At 37.9% G+C, this 17,663-nt stretch overlaps 1 protein-coding gene and 1 long non-coding RNA gene across 4 annotated transcripts in view; one reads left to right on the top strand and one right to left on the bottom strand.

Annotated features, from left to right (window-relative positions):
• The window catches only part of LOC127456130 (uncharacterized), a 113,733-nt gene extending 113,171 nt beyond the window's left edge, over positions 1-562 (bottom strand). Inside the window, exon 1 of the long non-coding RNA XR_007899796.1 lies at positions 498-562. This is a non-coding gene — a long non-coding RNA (uncharacterized LOC127456130). The remainder of the gene's footprint in view (positions 1-497) is intronic.
• Positions 563-9,553: 8,991 nt separating this feature from the next.
• On the top strand, positions 9,554-17,081 carry LOC127456249 (UDP-glucuronosyltransferase 2A1-like). Of its 3 annotated transcripts, none has more exons than XM_051724647.1 (3): positions 9,554-9,601; positions 14,605-14,707; positions 15,456-17,081. In XM_051724647.1, the coding sequence occupies exon 3, from the start codon at positions 15,461-15,463 to the stop codon at positions 17,057-17,059; it is 1,599 nt and encodes a 532-aa protein (XP_051580607.1). In that variant the 5' UTR covers positions 9,554-9,601; positions 14,605-14,707; positions 15,456-15,460; the 3' UTR covers positions 17,060-17,081. The 3 variants fall into 3 exon arrangements, with proteins under 3 accessions (XP_051580607.1, XP_051580606.1, XP_051580605.1); XM_051724646.1 differs by lacking the exon at positions 9,554-9,601 and adding an exon at positions 11,968-12,313; XM_051724645.1 differs by lacking the exons at positions 9,554-9,601; positions 14,605-14,707 and adding an exon at positions 11,968-12,313.
• The last annotated feature ends 582 nt before the right edge of the window (positions 17,082-17,663 follow it).

Raw genomic sequence — 17,663 nt, 5'->3', positions numbered from 1 at the left:
AAAGTCTTGGCTCCAAAATATTTAAATAAAATAACACCACACTGGGTAAGCTGTCAAACTGGGAACCTGCTTTTTATTCACATTGATTGAGAAGAGAACATTTGTTTGGAGTACGAAATACTATGAAATGAACTTTGAAAAAAGCCATCAATAGTGTATTAATTGTGTAAAATTACAACATTTAAAATGCACCAAACAACTCAGTCCGACATGACAGAGAGTAACTGAACAATACCTTTCTCCGGAGAGCATAGTTCAACATTTTGGAGAAAATCTACCTTATATGACAGTCTTTAACTATATGTGTTTGAAAACAACAATCAAAAACACTGCCAGAGAAAACAAGTATTTGTGTTAATGGACTTTTGACTCAAAAAACTTTATATAGCCCTTGTGACCACTAGCCCCAGCTGTTTATACTGTAAGGTCCCATGGGAAAGAAGGTTTCACCACAGTCAGATTCTGATAAAGAAAGTGAAAGCTAGGACTAAACTCACCTTCCTGAAATGCTGCTGATGTTCTCTCCGATTTCCAGCATCCAAACTTGAAGCCAGTATTTGAGATGCAGAGCAAAAGGCATAATGACACCCAAAGGTAAGTCTGACCAGTAAGGGCTGGAACATGTCCTAACATGACCAGGACCAACCGTGAGTGTAACACACCTACAGAGGGAGACAGACACATGTCGGGGTGTGTTGGGGTCTTGGCCCTACTCAGCTTGCATCCCACCATCTCTTGTATTATCTGTCAACAAAACACTTACATTGCATTACCATTTATTCATGTAGCAGACCCTTTTATTGAAAGCAATTACAGAGGATGAATATGACTGATAAGTGATTCATCCTAAGCAGATAGGATGGCACCTTATAATTCATTGTAATCAGATAAGGATGTTCATTTTACAACTTATACAAAGCCAGTGTTGCATACAAGGGATCCCAGCACTGATCAGCCAATCTCAAAATGCTCTGTTTTCTTTATTATGAATCCTACTTATCTTATAAAATCTGAATCAGAATGTCATACTGACATTGATAGGATCCCCCAACACTGCATCCTTTTGGACAGGAGCATAGGAACCATTTCTACTTTTAGAAAAAATGTAATTATTCCCCCCACATTTTGCGAAATAATAATTACATTTTAATACGTTTATTTTACCTAATTTTAGTGCAAGGAAATGTGCAGTCGTTCGCCTAATAAAACGAAGCATTTAAGACCCAGCTGAAGCCTCTGCCATTGGCTAGCGCTCACATGTCACAGTCCCCATTTTGATTCAGCAAATAATTTCGGGTAAATACAGACAACATGTTTAATATGAATGAGTCCAACAGGGCTGCCAGGCATTAACGGGACAGACACGGCTGTTGACAATATGCAGTGAACCTGAGATAAGATGTGAGCAAAAAGAGAAGATATATTTTACTATTAATGTTGTTACAGATGAAACATTTTATATTTTGGTAACTTTTAGTGAGTTTTAAATCTCTGACTTCTTTGATAGTCTTTTTCACTGAAACACTAAATGACCAATAATGTCTCGTGTACCACCACCAGACAAAATACTGAAGGGGACAGACATTTGGGATTTCTTGTACACACATGGTGTGACAACACTAATTTTATGTCATCGTATAAATCTAAACAGAGATATTGTTTTTTGACCCTTCCATATTTTTTGTTTGGCTATTATATTGCATTTAGATTAATGGTGATGTTTGTGGCATATCTATTTTAGAAAGAAAAAAAAAGTCAACAGTGTAGACAGAGAGGTGACACAAGCTTCTGAAATTGTTAAGGGGATAGTTCACCCCAAAAAATTCTCTCATCATTTACTCACCTTCATGCCATCCCAGATGTATATGACATCCTTTCTTCAGCAGAACACATTTGAAGAATAATATCTCAGCTCAGTAGGTCCTTATAATGGATGTGGATGGTAACATGATTTGTGATGCTCCAAAAAGCACAGACAATCAGCATTAGCGTCATCCATACGACTCCGGTGGTTAAATGAATGGTCTAATAAAGCGATACAATCACTTTTGTTGTGAAAAAGATCAATATTTAAGTATTTTATAACTATAAATCATCAAGTCCGGTAAGCAGCATTATGCATTTTCATGAGAGGGCTGTGGTCACGAGGTCTTTTAAGTGATGGCATGGCAGCGTTCCATTCTTTGCAGCAGACACTCTCTACCTCTGTTGGCATTGCCTACATGTGCACCACCATGTCTCCTGAGCTCTCTGTCTCTCTGAGGCTTGTTGGTCCAGCCTCCTCCATCTCCCTGTGCTCCTGGTCAGAGTACTCAGGTTCAAATAAATATGGCTGTGCAAAAATTTGTATCTCCTCTTCTCCTCTTAAATCAAAATCTTCTGACGTCTTTGTTTAAATTTGCTTCAATTTGTTTATAGCATTCAGTCTGTACAGCGTTCCTCCTACTCAGCTGTAAACAGCACTGCTCTTCCGGCTGTGTTGCGCATGTGTTATTTCTCATGTGAACATGCCAATGCCAATATATCACATGAGAGACCGCGTGACCTCAGCCTTCTCGTGAACATGCACACCGCACACCGTGCACACCGGGGTCATTCAGGGCAAGGATTTTCACGCTGTATATGTAAGTCAATGTCCATTTAAGTTTGTCAGTGTCATTATTCATGTGTAAATTATTGTCCAGACCGCTGCTTAAGTAGCACGAAGACGATATTGTCACATGGTACAAGTTACTTTTGTCACCACTGGTCAGTATTGACAAATCAAAGTCATTTGTAATTACTTGAACTAAGAAAATACTTTTATTAAGATTGCTTAGGCAGATTTCCATTTATATGTGATAGATTTAAACATTTATACTACATAAATAATAAATATAATAAATTAATTATAATAACAATTTTTATATTAAAATAGCTCTAATAGAAGAAAAAATTCTTGAAATAATAAAAGAAAAAAGTCCTGAGTGCCACAGATAACAAGAAACAGTTAGGTATTTAATATTTGCTCGCTTTGTGCTTTTAACAAAACTTAAAAATGTATGCTTTAATAATTAGTTGATTCCATACCTATTTTAAATTATTGTTAAAGAAAATTATAATTTACGTCAAGAGAATTTGTACGAGATGTGCAAAAAGAAAAATAACAAGATTATTTAATATTTCTTGATTCTACATATTCTTAACAGTTAACATAGCATTGAGGATTTCCCCCCATAAAATGAATCTAAATGCAAAATCCTGGTGTCAAATTTATATAAATCTTTTGTTATACATCTTTTTGGAATGTTATCAAAGGCCTGTTCACACTGTAAGTTTTTTCTGAACTTTATGTTTGCTGCTTGTCAGACTGTTCGAGATGCCAAGACAGACTGTGCGACATCAACTGTCTTCTATGTCAGACTATATGATATACATAATTTAGGACTTTACATACGATTGACAGCATTGACTGGGCATTTTACAATATCATCAGTCACGTTGTCTCATCCTCACTGACGCGCAAAATTATAAATAGTGAAGCACAAGCAAAAATAAGCTATAGCACAATCATTTTGCTATATTTTGCCTGAAAAAAAAAAAAAGAAAGAAAAGAAAAGAAAAAGATGAAATCATGACTGGGTAAGAGAGGACAATATGGAATGCCCATTCTACAACGCAAAAAAAAAAGTTTGATAGTATGATCATAATGTAAAGACAACACTAGCCAACACAGAATTTTTGTTGGCATATCACATAACACACAGTAACAGTCATCAGATGCTGTGTTTCTATGGGATCTTTATTAGTTGGGCATCGTAGGAGTCGTCAAACTGCAGGACTTCGACCCAAAATTTCTGACAGTCAGAACTTCATCGGAGGTTAGAGATCATCGCAAGGGCAATTAATCTTCTGTCGGGGAGCATGTCACACTAATCGATGTAAGACAGCAGATTTTGTTATTAACAATTTTATTGTCCATATAGCATATATATATATATAACAAAAACAAAAAACCATAACAAAATATTTGGAATCATATTATATAAATTTACAACCCTTCCCCCGAACATTAACCCCCCCACCCCCGACCCACCACAAAAAGATACCCCAGTGGTCAAATGCCAATTGACAAAGACACAAACAGACAATAAAACAGTAGAAAATATTTATATATAGTCTCCCTCTACTGCCCCTCCCCGAGAGCCTTCTAAAAAGGCTAAATAGCCGCCCCATTTCTTACTGAATAAATCCATGTTGCCTAGCCTTCTATGTGTCAAATCTACAAATGTCGCTACCCTGCCCATCTCCGCATACCACTGACGATACGAGAGCACTCTAACCGACTTTCATCCTCTAAGGATGACCTGTCGGCCAGGATCCAATTCTTCATATACATATCCCCTACATCAATGGCCGCCCCATCACCTAAAATACAGAGTCTGGGGCAAAATGAGATTTGAGTGCCAAATATGTCACACATAAAACTCTGAACCCTCAACCAAAATTCTTGTATCTTAACACACCACCAAAAAACATGGGTTTTGTCCCCATCTTCTGATTGGCATCGCCAGCAGGTGGGTGTGTCTTTAAGACACAGCCTATACAATCTAGAGGGGGTCCAGCAGAATCGATGTAAATTCTTGAATTGCATAAGGCGTACCCTTGCATCTCTAGATGTAGACTTGATGTTTTTTAGAATCCTAGCCCACACTCCCTCCTCCAATACCAAGTTTAGATCTTTCTCCCATAATCTCTTGAGCGAAGTTGAAGCTCCGTTCTTCAGACTCTGAATTTGCAGGGAGTAATATACTGATGCCTCATGGCCTTTTCCAAAAGCAGTAATCACCACTTCCAGAGAATCTGTTGCTTTAGGAGGGTGTATGCTACCCCCAAAAATAGTACAGAGCAGGTGGTGCAGCTGTAAATACCTAAAGAACTGAGATCTGGAAATCCTAAAATGTTCCATATTTGAACCATATTTTCAAAAGATCTCAACACTCCACTCTCATACAGGTCGCCGAGTGTAGTAACCCCCCTCACAATCCACTCTGACCAGCAGAAAGGGGACTTATTAATACATAATTTTGGATTCTGCCATATGCTCGAGGCAACATTTAAATAAATGTCAGAATTAAACACACTGGGCACTTTTGTCCATACCGAGTGCAAATGCGAGATAACAGGGTGTAACTTAACTTCTCCGATTAGTTTCATAGAAAGGCTTTGCATTGGCGAAATAAGGGCAAGAACTTCCTGTTCAATACAAAACCAGGGAGGGGCTTTCTCAGGTGGAAGCAACCAATGAGCCAAATGTCTGAGACCGAATGCATAATATTAAAACAAAATCTTGGGTAGGCTTAGCCCACCTTTGTCAATCGGCCTACAGTAAGTAACTTATTGAAATGTAATCTGGGATGCTTACCATTCCAAATGAAGGACTTCGCTATGCTATCAGATTGCTTGAAATAAGAGAGGGGGACATCTACAGGGAGATTTTGTAGCAGGTAGTTGAATTTTGGAATACAATTCATTTTAACAACATTAACTTTCCCAATCATAGATAAATGTAATGAAGCCCACCTGCCCACATCGCTCGAAAACCTTTTTTTAAGGGGTCAAAATTAACTCTAACTAAATCACACAATTTTGCTGGGAATAAAATAGTGGGGTCGGAGACGAATAATAAAATATCATCTGCGTATAGCAAAAGCTTATGCGCCATACCTCCCGCCACCACCTCTGGAAAATCATCTTCCTTTCTTATCGTGGCTGCTAATGGTTCCAGGTCAAGACAGTACAATAACGGGGAAAGAGTAAAATAATCTGAAATTAATCAATTTGTTTGTACCGCCGCTACAGGGTGTCTATAAAGCAACTTAATCTATCCAATAAAAGAATTCCCGAACTCGTATATTTCCAAAATCTTAAAAAGATAATCCTATTCTACCATATCAAATGCCTTTTCAGCATCAAGTGAGATGAAAGCAATCGGAGTCTGATCATTTGCCACTGACCACATGATATTGCTGAAACTCCTAATGTTATCAGAAGAGCTACGGCCCGGAATAAACCCCACCTGATCTATGTGTATAAGAGATGTCATATACTTAATCGGTTAGCCAAATTTTTTGACAATATTTTTACGTCTAGCTGGATCAGGGAAATTGGACATTAAGGGAAATTGGACAGTAACTCTTACACTCGCTTGAATCTATGTCCTTTTTAAGAATCAGACTGATCCGGGCTTGTGTCATGGTTGGAGGAAGCTTTCCGTTCTTTAATGATTCTGAATAAACTTCAACAAAAGTGGAGCCAGAGATCCAATGTAGCATAAGATCTAAAAAAATTCAGCGGCAAAGCCATCTGGCCCCGGAGCCTTGCCTGTAGGCAAGGCCTTAATTACCTTGTCAAGCTCCTCCAAGGTTATCTCAGAATCAAGAGAATTCTTTTGCTCAGTCATCAGTTTAGGGAGTTCTAATGATTCCACAAAGTTTCTAATATCTTCATCAGTAGATGAAGATGTGGAACTATAGAGATCAAGATAGAATTCTTTAAAAGCATTATTAATATCAATGGCCGAGGTAAATATTTTACCACCAGCAGATTTCACTGAGGGAATGGTAGAAAAAGACTCTCTCTGCTTTATATATCTAGCCAATAGCTTCCCTGCTTTGTCCCCCGAACTCAAAGTATGACTGTCTTGCCCTGAATAGCCAAAACCACCTTCTGTGACAAAATAGTATTATATCTGTATTTCAATCGGGTCAATTCTCTGAGGCCATCAGATGACATTTGGTGCTTCAGCTCTGCCTCGGCACTTTTAATATTCCCTTCCAACTCCACGGGTTCTCGTGCTTTGGATTTTTTGATGAATGAGGCATACTGTATGATCCGGCCTCTAAGAACCACCTCCCATGCCATGCCCACAGAGGATATTGAGGACCAGCTGGTCTCCATATACACACTGATTTCAGACTTTAGCATTTGTTGGAATTCAGGATTTTTCAAAAGAGATACATTAAAGTGCCAACTATATGATTTATTTTTCTCTGTATATGGCAACGCCTCTAAATTCACCAGGGCGTGATCTGAGACTAAGATGTTTCCAATTGAGCAATTCACAACAGATGAAATGAGGGACTTCTATTCTAAAAAATCTATTCTAGAATAAATCTTATGGACTGATGAAAAAATGTGTGACACAGATTGTCAAAATAAAATTATAAAGACCACATTCCCCATTAGTGCAACTAACAACTCCCGAACTTCCCCCAGAACAAAACAAAAAAAAAAAAAACAGAAAAAAGAAAAACGTGCGCATTAACCCCATGCACGACAGCGCCAACTGGCGTCCATCCCTCTAAACTCAAACAGTCCATGTACACCTATGAGAGCCCCCGCGACAACTTTGCTGTCGGATTGCTCAAGTTCAGTGCTTCTGTACAAATTTTGTGAGACAGAATTACACAACAGAAAATAATCTATAAAACAAACTCCAGCTAGTAGGCGGAATAAGCACACAAAACGTGTAGATTCATCCACATTACTGTCCCGAAGGTGTGTTCCTCCACAAAACAAACTCCAGCTGCTAACGGAACCAGCACAAAAAAAAAAAAAAAAAAAAAAGAACGTTCAACTTCCTCGGGCAGTCAAACAAATGTTCAGTGACTGCCCTAATCCCTCTAAGGATTTGAAAGAAATAATCTCCATCCAATAGGAGGCTTGAACAGAAAGAACGTGCAGTCCCGAAGGAGTGTTATTCCACAAAACAAACTCCAGCCGCTAGGCGGAACCAGCACAAAAAGAAACAAAGAAGGCGCCCAGCTTCCTCGGACGGCCAAGTGAATGTTCAGTGAGTGAGGTCCACTTGGCTGTATCAAGAACATCACACAATAACTTACTCAGTCATTGACTTTATAAAAGAGATCGCTTGTTGTGGGCATGTAAATGTTTTGCGGCCATCCTTAGTATCTATTCTCAATTTGGCAGGGAACATCAGTGCAAAATGACCTTCCATTGATCTAAGAGCTTCCTGCATTCCTTGAATCGTTCAGGTTTCTCTCTTTTTGAATTCACAAAGTCTGGGAACAAGAAAATGTTGTGGTTCTTCCAAGAAAGCCTTCCTTTACTCCTCGCCTCACGTAACACATGATCTTTATCGGATGATCTCAGAAATTTGGCCAGAATTGATCGGGGCCTGTCTCCTTCCACAGGTCTCTGAGCTGGAACTCTGTGAGCTCGCTCAATTTCCAACTTAATGGCCTGTTATGTTGAGCTGACTCGGGAAGAGCTCGTCTAGGAATTTCACAATATCTCGGCCTTCTTCTTCTCAGGAATTCCCACAATTCGGATGTTGTTTCGCCGATTACGATTTTCAAGGTCTTTCAATTTTTCCCAAACTCATTCCAAATCCACCTTGGTCGCTTGCGGGTTAGCAGCTAATTCCCTCTCCGATGACTCCAGATAATCGATCCATTTCTCGACGTCCCCCATTCTTGTAACCAACTCAGAGAATTTCATCTCCATGGCAGTGATCGATCAATGTATTACAGCAAGATCCTCCAAGTCCACAACGACCTTCGCCAGCATTGCCAACATGCTCAACATTTGACGCTGAATCTCTCCCGCCACACTGTCCAAATTGAGTCCCTGTTCTGAGGCCCTGTCAGGGGTGTCAGCTTGAGCACATAAGTGTCTTTTAATGTCTCCTGAGCCTGAGGATTTTGAATTCTTTGACATATTGTCTTCATAGAACAGTTATGGATCAGGGTGTATCAAATCTCACCGGTTTATGACACAAAAAGTATTAAAAACTAGCAAAGTGCGCAGAGCTCGCCGTTCACACGTCCGACCCTTGCATGGCGCCACGTGACTCCCCAGACAGCAGATTTTGCCTTATGACAACAAAAATCCCTTAGGATTCCCGAAATATGTCTAAGATGGCAGAATTGTAGTGAAGATTATACAGTGTGAACCGGGTTTAAGTGAGACTCAGTTCCCCAAACAGTTTTGCTTTCTACCAACAGACGGCAATGTTTCTCATTATCAGAACATTGTAGAGACATGGGGGTGGACTCTTTTGACTTGGTTCAGAGTATTGAACCCCTTTGTACTATGTGCTGTCAATGTGCATGATGACTGCATATTAATCTGTCTGTAATAACTACAAAGAAAGGAACAAGCAGGTGTAGAAACTGGCTTTTGTATACATTTAACCAGTTGCACAATAATACCTCATAGCTCACAGCTGAGACTTTTACCTGTGGATATTATTTCTATGTTCACAAAGTTCCAGGGGGTTAAGGCATTTTTTAATACACTTTATGTCCCTTATGTTAACTTCTGCTCTCTCAAGTTCAGAGTCCAGATCTACTGATACAGTATATTTAACAGGCAGTATAGGCACTGATGTCATTGCCATCCCAATCGATCATGTGACAAATAGCATTTAAACTTTGCACTTTGAACTTTATTGCTGTGGGCTGTACACTGCACTTGAAAATAATTTACAAATGCTTTAATATTTCCCCTGCTGACAAGGTAGAGACAGACAATGAGTTGCATGCCAAAATAAAAAGTCAAAACTAAACACAGCAGAATTACTTCAGTCAATGTAACTGTAAGTAATCTACAGTTTATACATTCAAATACTTTTTATTGAATGTATTTGTTCCAAATTAATTTTATATCATCATTTCAGAGATTGTTTGTAGATGTTTTAGTATATGAGAAAGCGAAAGATCAGTTATTTAGTTTAGTAACACAAAGGCAATCTTTTCATTTATTAATGTTGGTAATGTTAATTAATGAAAATACAATTGTTCACTGTTAGTTCCTTTTAGTTCAAAATGCATTAACTAATGTTAATGTATACAAATTAATGTTAAAAATGTATATGTTAAAATTAACTTTAACCAAGATGAGTAAGTGCTGAAAATGTGTTGTTCATTGTTAGTTTATTTCAACTAATGTTGTTAACTAATATTATCAAATATAACTTTATTATAAAGTGTTACCACACTGGTTAATCTTGGTTGATGTTCATTTCAACATCCAATCTGTAGTATTTATTTATTTTTATTTGGGGTTCTACATAGAACACTAGGGTTCTATATGCCCATGTCAGTGTTTAAAAAGTTTTGTCTCTCCTACAATGTGCATTCATTTCTTTCTTTGTTATTATTTACTGCGTGTCGGAGCCCTATGCAAATATTCGGTGACAGCTGTTATGTTTCGCATTTTGGGTGGTGCATAGTTTACATATGTGGCTTGAACGTCCCGTATTTAAAAACAAAATGATGCATCGATTTGTCCCGTATCTAAGCTGGTCAGATAGCGTCACGTGAAATCGTTCCAGATCGCTTATTTAACATTGATATAAGTTGGAAAATTTGCCTACGGTGGGTAAGGGACTGTCTGAAAAGTCCACAAATGGTGGTAAAACTGTGGAGCTTTTTCTATATAAATGTTCAATAAGATCAAACAATGTATTAATACAATCATAAAGACAAGTACAAGTACATCAATATGATTAATTATACTTACATTCTTTATTATTTAACGCAGCCTACATCCAATAAGTCCTGACCAGCACCACACTTCCCATGCGTATTTAAGGAGCATGCCACTGTCATAGCAATATGACATTCAACAAGTACCTAGTTAATGCGCAAAAGACTGTAAAACACAAATGGTCCACATTTCTATTCTTCTAAAACATTGCTTCAAACAGACCATTTACACTACCAAATTCTTATGAATGGGCTGTCTTCATTTATATCCACGCTGCTGACAGGGAATGGAATATAGGAAGCAGACGGCACAATAACCGGAGGAGAACCTTAGAAATAAATGCCACTTGACCAAACCCATTCACGCTTTGCACAGGCTATCATGGCTACCCAATAATGCATAAAGGCCCTGACATACTTCATACTAAAAACAAACGAGTGTGACATCATTTCGAACAAAATCTGTCCAAAACAAAGGTGTTTTGGTGTTTCTCGCCACCGCAGTCCCCGGTGAAGGCGTCTGCTTTCCTGGAGACGTCCGTCCTTGTCAGTTCAGCCCTTGACCTTGTCCTTCTCCCAGCAGCCGCTGCCGAATCTGGGCTCTCCCCAGCGACGCCATTGACCCTGCCCTCATCCCTACTCTGGAGCTACCTGACCTTATAGCAGCTCAGGAGTCACCTAAATTTCTTTCCACTCTGTAGCTGTCTGACCTCATCCCCTCTCCAGAACCACCTGATCCTGTTGCCTTCCTGGAGCAAAAGTGACATCAGGCCCGTGAGTGGAGAGGCATGTGCTTCAACAGGAGTGTTCCAGGTTCAAAAAGCATTTGTGGCATAATGTTGATTACCAAAAAAAATTATTTCGACTCGTTCCTCCTTTTCTTTAAAAAAAGCAAAAATTGAGGTTACAGTGAGTCACTTACAATGGAAGTGAATGGGGGCCAATATTTTAATGTTAAAATACTCACAAGACATAAAGGATATGCATGTAAACATGACTTTAGTGTGATAAAATCACTTACAATCCTTTGCTGTGTAAAGTTATACACAATTTTACAATTTTGTTACCATGACGATGTAATGTCAACAAACCCTAAAATGACAAAAAATGATGTTTTAAACTACTTTACTGCTCAAATAATACAAAAGTTTTAACAAAAGAATTAATGCAAGTGCTTTTACAAAATTATAAGCTTAAAATTTCTGTGAAAATGTGGCTACATTCACTTCCATTGTAAGTGCCTCACTGTAACCCAGATGTTTGCTTTTTTTTTTTTTTTTTTTAAGAAAAGGAAGAACAAGTTGAAATACATTTTTGTGGTAATCAGCATTATGCCACAGTTGCCTTCAATTGAGCTTAACTTGCATTGAACCCGGAACATTCCTTTTAAATAACCAGCATATGCCATTGTTGACTACATTATCATTTGTCATTACGAACATTGTACCAAGCAGGAGCTGCGCACATCTGTGTGGATACATCTTCTCTGAGCAGATCAGTAACTTCTATTTGTGGAAAGTCTTGCTTGTTAGAACAAATAGGGCCACATGCACCTATATTGACCAAATTGACACCCCATTAGATATATTTTGCTTAATGTAAATATTGATGTCACAACATCGCATTACATGGTTGTTGTTACTAAAATTACCTGTGCTGTTTCTTTAAGAGACTTTCCTGCTCACAGGATCTTTAAGTAAAGAGACTTTGTAATATTAGACACTAGAGGACGCATAGCAACAGGAAGTGTACTGTAAAATGTGCTATTGCACGAAGTTTACATTGTCCTGACATGTTCCTAATATTCTTCAGCATTTCAGGTGAGCTGTGATTATTATATCTAGACTGGATCTATATGCATGTTTGTAAGAAGTGTCAACTTTGGAAAGTTATGAATCAATCTTAGATGCCTGAGTGAAGGTTGGAATTTTGACTTGAAAAGATGGGCAGTCAGTCATCTATTCAACCCAAGAGTAGTACTACTTTAATTACTAAGCACTATAAAATGGAGATGGCTGAGTGTTTGGTCATTCTTCTAACAAGTTTAGCATCCTGGTACTTAAAAGCATAATGGAATACATGTTCAAACAGTACTGTGTGCTGTTGTAGTGCATAATGACTGCAAGTTAATATTTTGCAGATATGTTCCTGGTATTGGTTTACATTACAGTAAAAACCCTCTGCAGCAGTGGAATATTTTTCAAATTCATTGTAAACACTGAACATCTTAAACATTAGCTAGGTGAAACAGAACCATGTCTGTTTGTAATAGTGTAAAAAAAATGGGCTGGTGTTAAAACTGGTTAAATACACACTGTCTTTTAATGTTAATAAAAGTTATTATAATGGAATATCTATGGTTTACAGTACTTAGAAATGAAAACTACCATTAGACATACAATATGTGTCTTTACTGCTTACATTATGAAACCACATACAATAAATAATAATATTTTACTTCAATATGATCATATTCCATATTAAAACTTAATAACAGCCATTTGTGATTGAACAATATTATTTACTGCAATAAAAATACATGCAAAGACATCATTTTAGCAGTATGACATTATTTCTATTCACTTACGCTTTCACAAACAGTAGTCCATGCTCTTTAATTAAATCTTATATATTGATCATGTTCACCTCATTCAGCCCCTCCCCTTTTCAGCGCTCCGCTCTTCCGAATTTTGTCATCTAACGTCCTGTTTGTATTGAAGCTACTGAGAAGAGTCGATCTAAATGGATTACGTCTGGGAGCACAGAAAGTATTTTTCACCAAGAGTAAAAGGGTATAGCTGCAGCATAGCTCCAAAAAGGGGTGTGAGCTCCAAATCAACACTGAAGATATAGGAAGCCCCAAACCTAACCCTTTCCGTAAACTTAACCGTGAGTGGAAGTGACGCCCCCTTTTGGAGATGGCGCAACCCCCCTTTTGGAGTAACCCTGCCCCATTTTGGAGATTCCCCCCCATTTGGAGGTCTCCAGACATTTCCGGCGAATGTGAGAAAGTTCTGCTGGCATTGACCACAGTGTAAATAACTAGAAAGTTATAATACCAGAGTTAGTGATCTGGGCTTATAAACTATCACACAACCACAGAATGTACAGCTGAATTATGTGCCAATGTTGGATCATTTTCTAACGTTAGCAATTATAGTAAAAGAGTAAGTAAATCATTCACTTGCTGTGTGTTGTTGTATTGAAGAGACTGTAATAAAATCTGCTTCTTTCTTTACTGAGATTGTGAAGATGCAGTCTCTTGTCTCCATGTAAACATCCGTTCATATGTACCTGCATAATCCCCGATGATGCCTTTATTAATTTCCAAAGGCAATGTTTCATAAGCCATGCTGCATGTGAGATCTGCGAGTTTGTTTACTATGCACCCCTAAGAAATTGAGAATGCTCTCTGACAAGAACGGAGAGTAAAATGCATTTATTATTTTGCCAAGATGAAACAAGATGCAGTTTTGGTGCAATGAAAGTTGAAGCAGCATTTTCCCGGCATCTTTCTTCTCTCTGCTGGTTGTGTAATGTTTGTGGATGCGTGTCATATGGTGCGGATGACAAAGTCAGTGCCTGATTTCATTAATTCTGCCAGTGCAACAGTGTGTGATTAAATGATAGCAAAATGCAGTAAAATGTAAAACTATATGCGCTCAAAACCAATGAGTTTATGAAAATCGTAATTAATGATAATAATATGTCAACATTTATTGAGAGTCTGTAATATAAAGCAGCATAATGTAGTATTTTTGCATAGCTAAAATAGCTGGAAGTGGCTGATACCGGAAGTGGTCCACATTCAGTGTTGCTAATGGCGGCACCCTAGTTTTGCTGAAAAATAAGGTGGATACCTACTAGCGAGTTGATGGTGTGAGTCTTCACCACGCCTCTTTTACATTAAAATGCTTGTGAGGTGTTTTTCTATCACTGTACAAGTTTGTTTTCTGACACTAAATCATAATTTGTGCTTTTAAAAACATATTTGTGCTGTCCAAATTGATCATGTAACAAATAAAAGTAAATGTAAACTTTGTACTTTTAACTTTCTTGAAGTACACTGCTCACTGCATTTGAAAATGATGACCTTTTCCCTCCTTACAAGGAATGATAAAGGAATAAGTTGCTCTTTCTGAGAGAGATGAAGGCGCGATGAAACAGCAGCACTGAAATAAGTGGAAGCACTTCTTAAGCCAGTCACTTTCACTGTAAGTAATCTACAAATAATGTCATTCTCATCCTGTTCTAGCTAATTACCTGAATGCATTTGCCTGGATATTACATTTAATATAGAGTAGTTTCTGCCTAAAATAGTCATAATAATCTTTAAAATTTCAACCTTTGACAAATGTAACATAATTAAAGGATTCCAATCAAAAATATGATACCATATTTGACTCAATGCAAAGCACAAAATTATACCAAGGTCTGGTATAACTGACTGTTATATGTTAAGGATATACTGGTTTAGCAGGCTAATCGGTTAGCATGCTAACCACTGTTAATGCTATGGGTATAATATCTTAGCAGGCTAAATGGTTAGACTGGAAGCTAACTGAAAACACAAAAAAGAGAATTGTTGCTGTGGGTATATGACACAATATGTCATTCAAATGGATTAATTTTGATAGATATTTTCATGGTTAAGATTCTAACACTGGATTTGTGCGCATGTATATACACTGATGAGCCAAAACATTATGACCACTCACATGTTAAGCAATTTTTGTATGCTTTCTAATGAAACAATGAAACGAAAACCCAAAACGAAGCTCTTTTAGCCAATGGAATTAATTGCAGAGAATTTAAGAGAAGAATACAAAAAGAATAAATGTCAAAATCTTGCCTTGCAAGCACTGTAATAATCCCAGTATATGCTGCTATGGGTTAAACTGTTCTTGTTTTCTCTGAAAAACTTGTTTGTGTAAATTCTTTATTTTATTTTTCTGTTTACAGGCAAGATGGAATTATTTTCTAAAACCATGATTTATCTCTCACTCTGGTTCAATATCTTGATCTTTCTTTGTTCTTTCTGTAATGGTGGCAAAATCTTGGTGGTTCCTTTGGAGGGAAGTCATTGGGTGAACATGGATGTACTCATCAAGGTCTTACACAGCCAGGGTCACACACTTGATGTAATACGCACCAGCAACAGCTGGTACGTGAAGGAAAACTCCACTTATTACAACTCTATAACAGTACCTAACTCCAAATGGATTGATGAAGGATTTATAAAAGAAATGCTCCACAAAATTATCAACCACGATAGAGGAAAGAGCACCTTGCTAAGTGTTTTACGTTTGCATGTGGATATGTTCAATAGCTTATTTAAAGTGCATGGAATGATATGTGAGCTTGTAACAAACATATTTGAAAATGATGACTTAATGAAGACATTGAAGGAAAGGCAGTATGATGTGGTCCTCACTGATCCTAACTGGGGTTCTGGCATTCTTCTGGCTCATAAACTTCAGTTGCCCATGGTCTATAACGTGAGGTGGACCATTTGTGGTGAAGGACACTTAGACATTGCTCCTTCACCACTGTCCTATATTCCTATGACACTATCAGGACACACTGACAAAATGAACTTCTTTCAAAGAGTTAAAAATGTTTTCTTCTATTTGTTGATGAACCTTTCATACAAGCTTTTGAATGAGCCACAGTACCAAGCTCTTTGTAACAAATATTTTCATCCATCTGTACGGTTTCATGACCTTCTCCAGGGGGCTGACATTTGGCTCATGAGGGTTGATTTTGTTTTTGAATTTCCACGTCCAACCTTGCCAAATATCATCTACATTGGCTGCTTCCAGTGCAAACCAGCAAAGGCTCTTCCACAAGATCTGGAGGGCTTCATGCAAAGTTCTGGAGAACATGGAGTCATTGTCATGTCTTTAGGGACATTTGTCAGTGACCTACCACATGATGTAACTGAGGAAATAGCTGATGCTTTTGCTCAGCTCCCTCAAAAGGTGATTTGGAGATACACTGGAAAGAGACCATCTACTTTGGGCAACAACACATTACTGGTTGACTGGATGCCACAGAACGATCTTCTAGGACATCCAAAGACTAAAGTTTTTGTTGCACATGGTGGAACCAATGGGGCTCAGGAAGCTTTGTATCATGGTATCCCAGTGGTGGGAATTCCACTCTTTTTTGACCAATACGACAATCTTCTTCGACTTCAAGACAAGGGAGCAGCCAAGATAGTCTCCATCGCAACTTTAGATAAGAATGTCCTCTACACAGCCATACGTGAAGTAATCAATGAGCCATCCTATAGACTGAGTATGCAGAGACTGTCTCATCTTCACCAAGACCAGCCAGTTAAACCTTTGGACAGTGCCCTCTTCTGGATTGAGTTTGTTATGAGACACAAAGGTGCTGCTCACCTTCGTACAGAATTCTACAAACTGCCTTGGTACTCCTATTACTCAATAGATGTTGCAGTTACATTGCTTGTAGTTGTTTTGATTTTCATTCTCTTGATATTTTTAACAGTCCGATATCTGTGTGTCATGTTGTGCTGTAGTAGAAAAAGGAAAACTGAGTGACTGACACGTTTACATGTTTGCATATTTCTATTTGACTTTTAAAGAAATGGTAAAGCAAAGCAGTGGTCTTAACCTGCTGTGTACAATGTCTATCTCATTAAATTAAACTTTAGAGTCAAATTTATTTCATAGGCTACTGATTAAAGTGACAGTAAGTGATTTCAGCCATTTCTGCTATTTTGCTAAACTTCAACCACACGCCATCTCTCCAAAACCCACTTAGCATAGAAATTTCAAACCCTCTTTTCCACAAAAAGTGGTACTTTCTGATTGGCTAGTTAAAAAAATGTTGGCCCCTACTCTCTTTTTTTTTCTTTTTTTTTTTCGTATACAGAGCCTGCTGGTTTCTCACATTCTGTCAGGGACATTTTATGCTTGGTATTCCAAACAAAAATCGCTTACAGCATCTTGTGTACACAATCTTTACACATCCATAAAGACTATGCTTCAGGTGTTCCCCGGAATGTTTTTGAATTTTTTTAAGAAATTTTAATTCTTGAACTGTGTGCAGAACTCAAAATTGTTGTTGTGTACTTTAAACCTCTTATTAAAGCACATTTATTTTATTGTAAATTGTATTGTGATGACTTCAACATATGAATAC

Source organism: Myxocyprinus asiaticus, chromosome 18 (genome assembly GCF_019703515.2).
Source record: "Myxocyprinus asiaticus isolate MX2 ecotype Aquarium Trade chromosome 18, UBuf_Myxa_2, whole genome shotgun sequence".
In the NCBI taxonomy this organism is placed as follows: domain Eukaryota; kingdom Metazoa; phylum Chordata; class Actinopteri; order Cypriniformes; family Catostomidae; genus Myxocyprinus; species Myxocyprinus asiaticus.
Note: the sequence above shows the minus strand (reverse complement) of the source record. Positions and strands in the feature narration are given on the sequence as shown.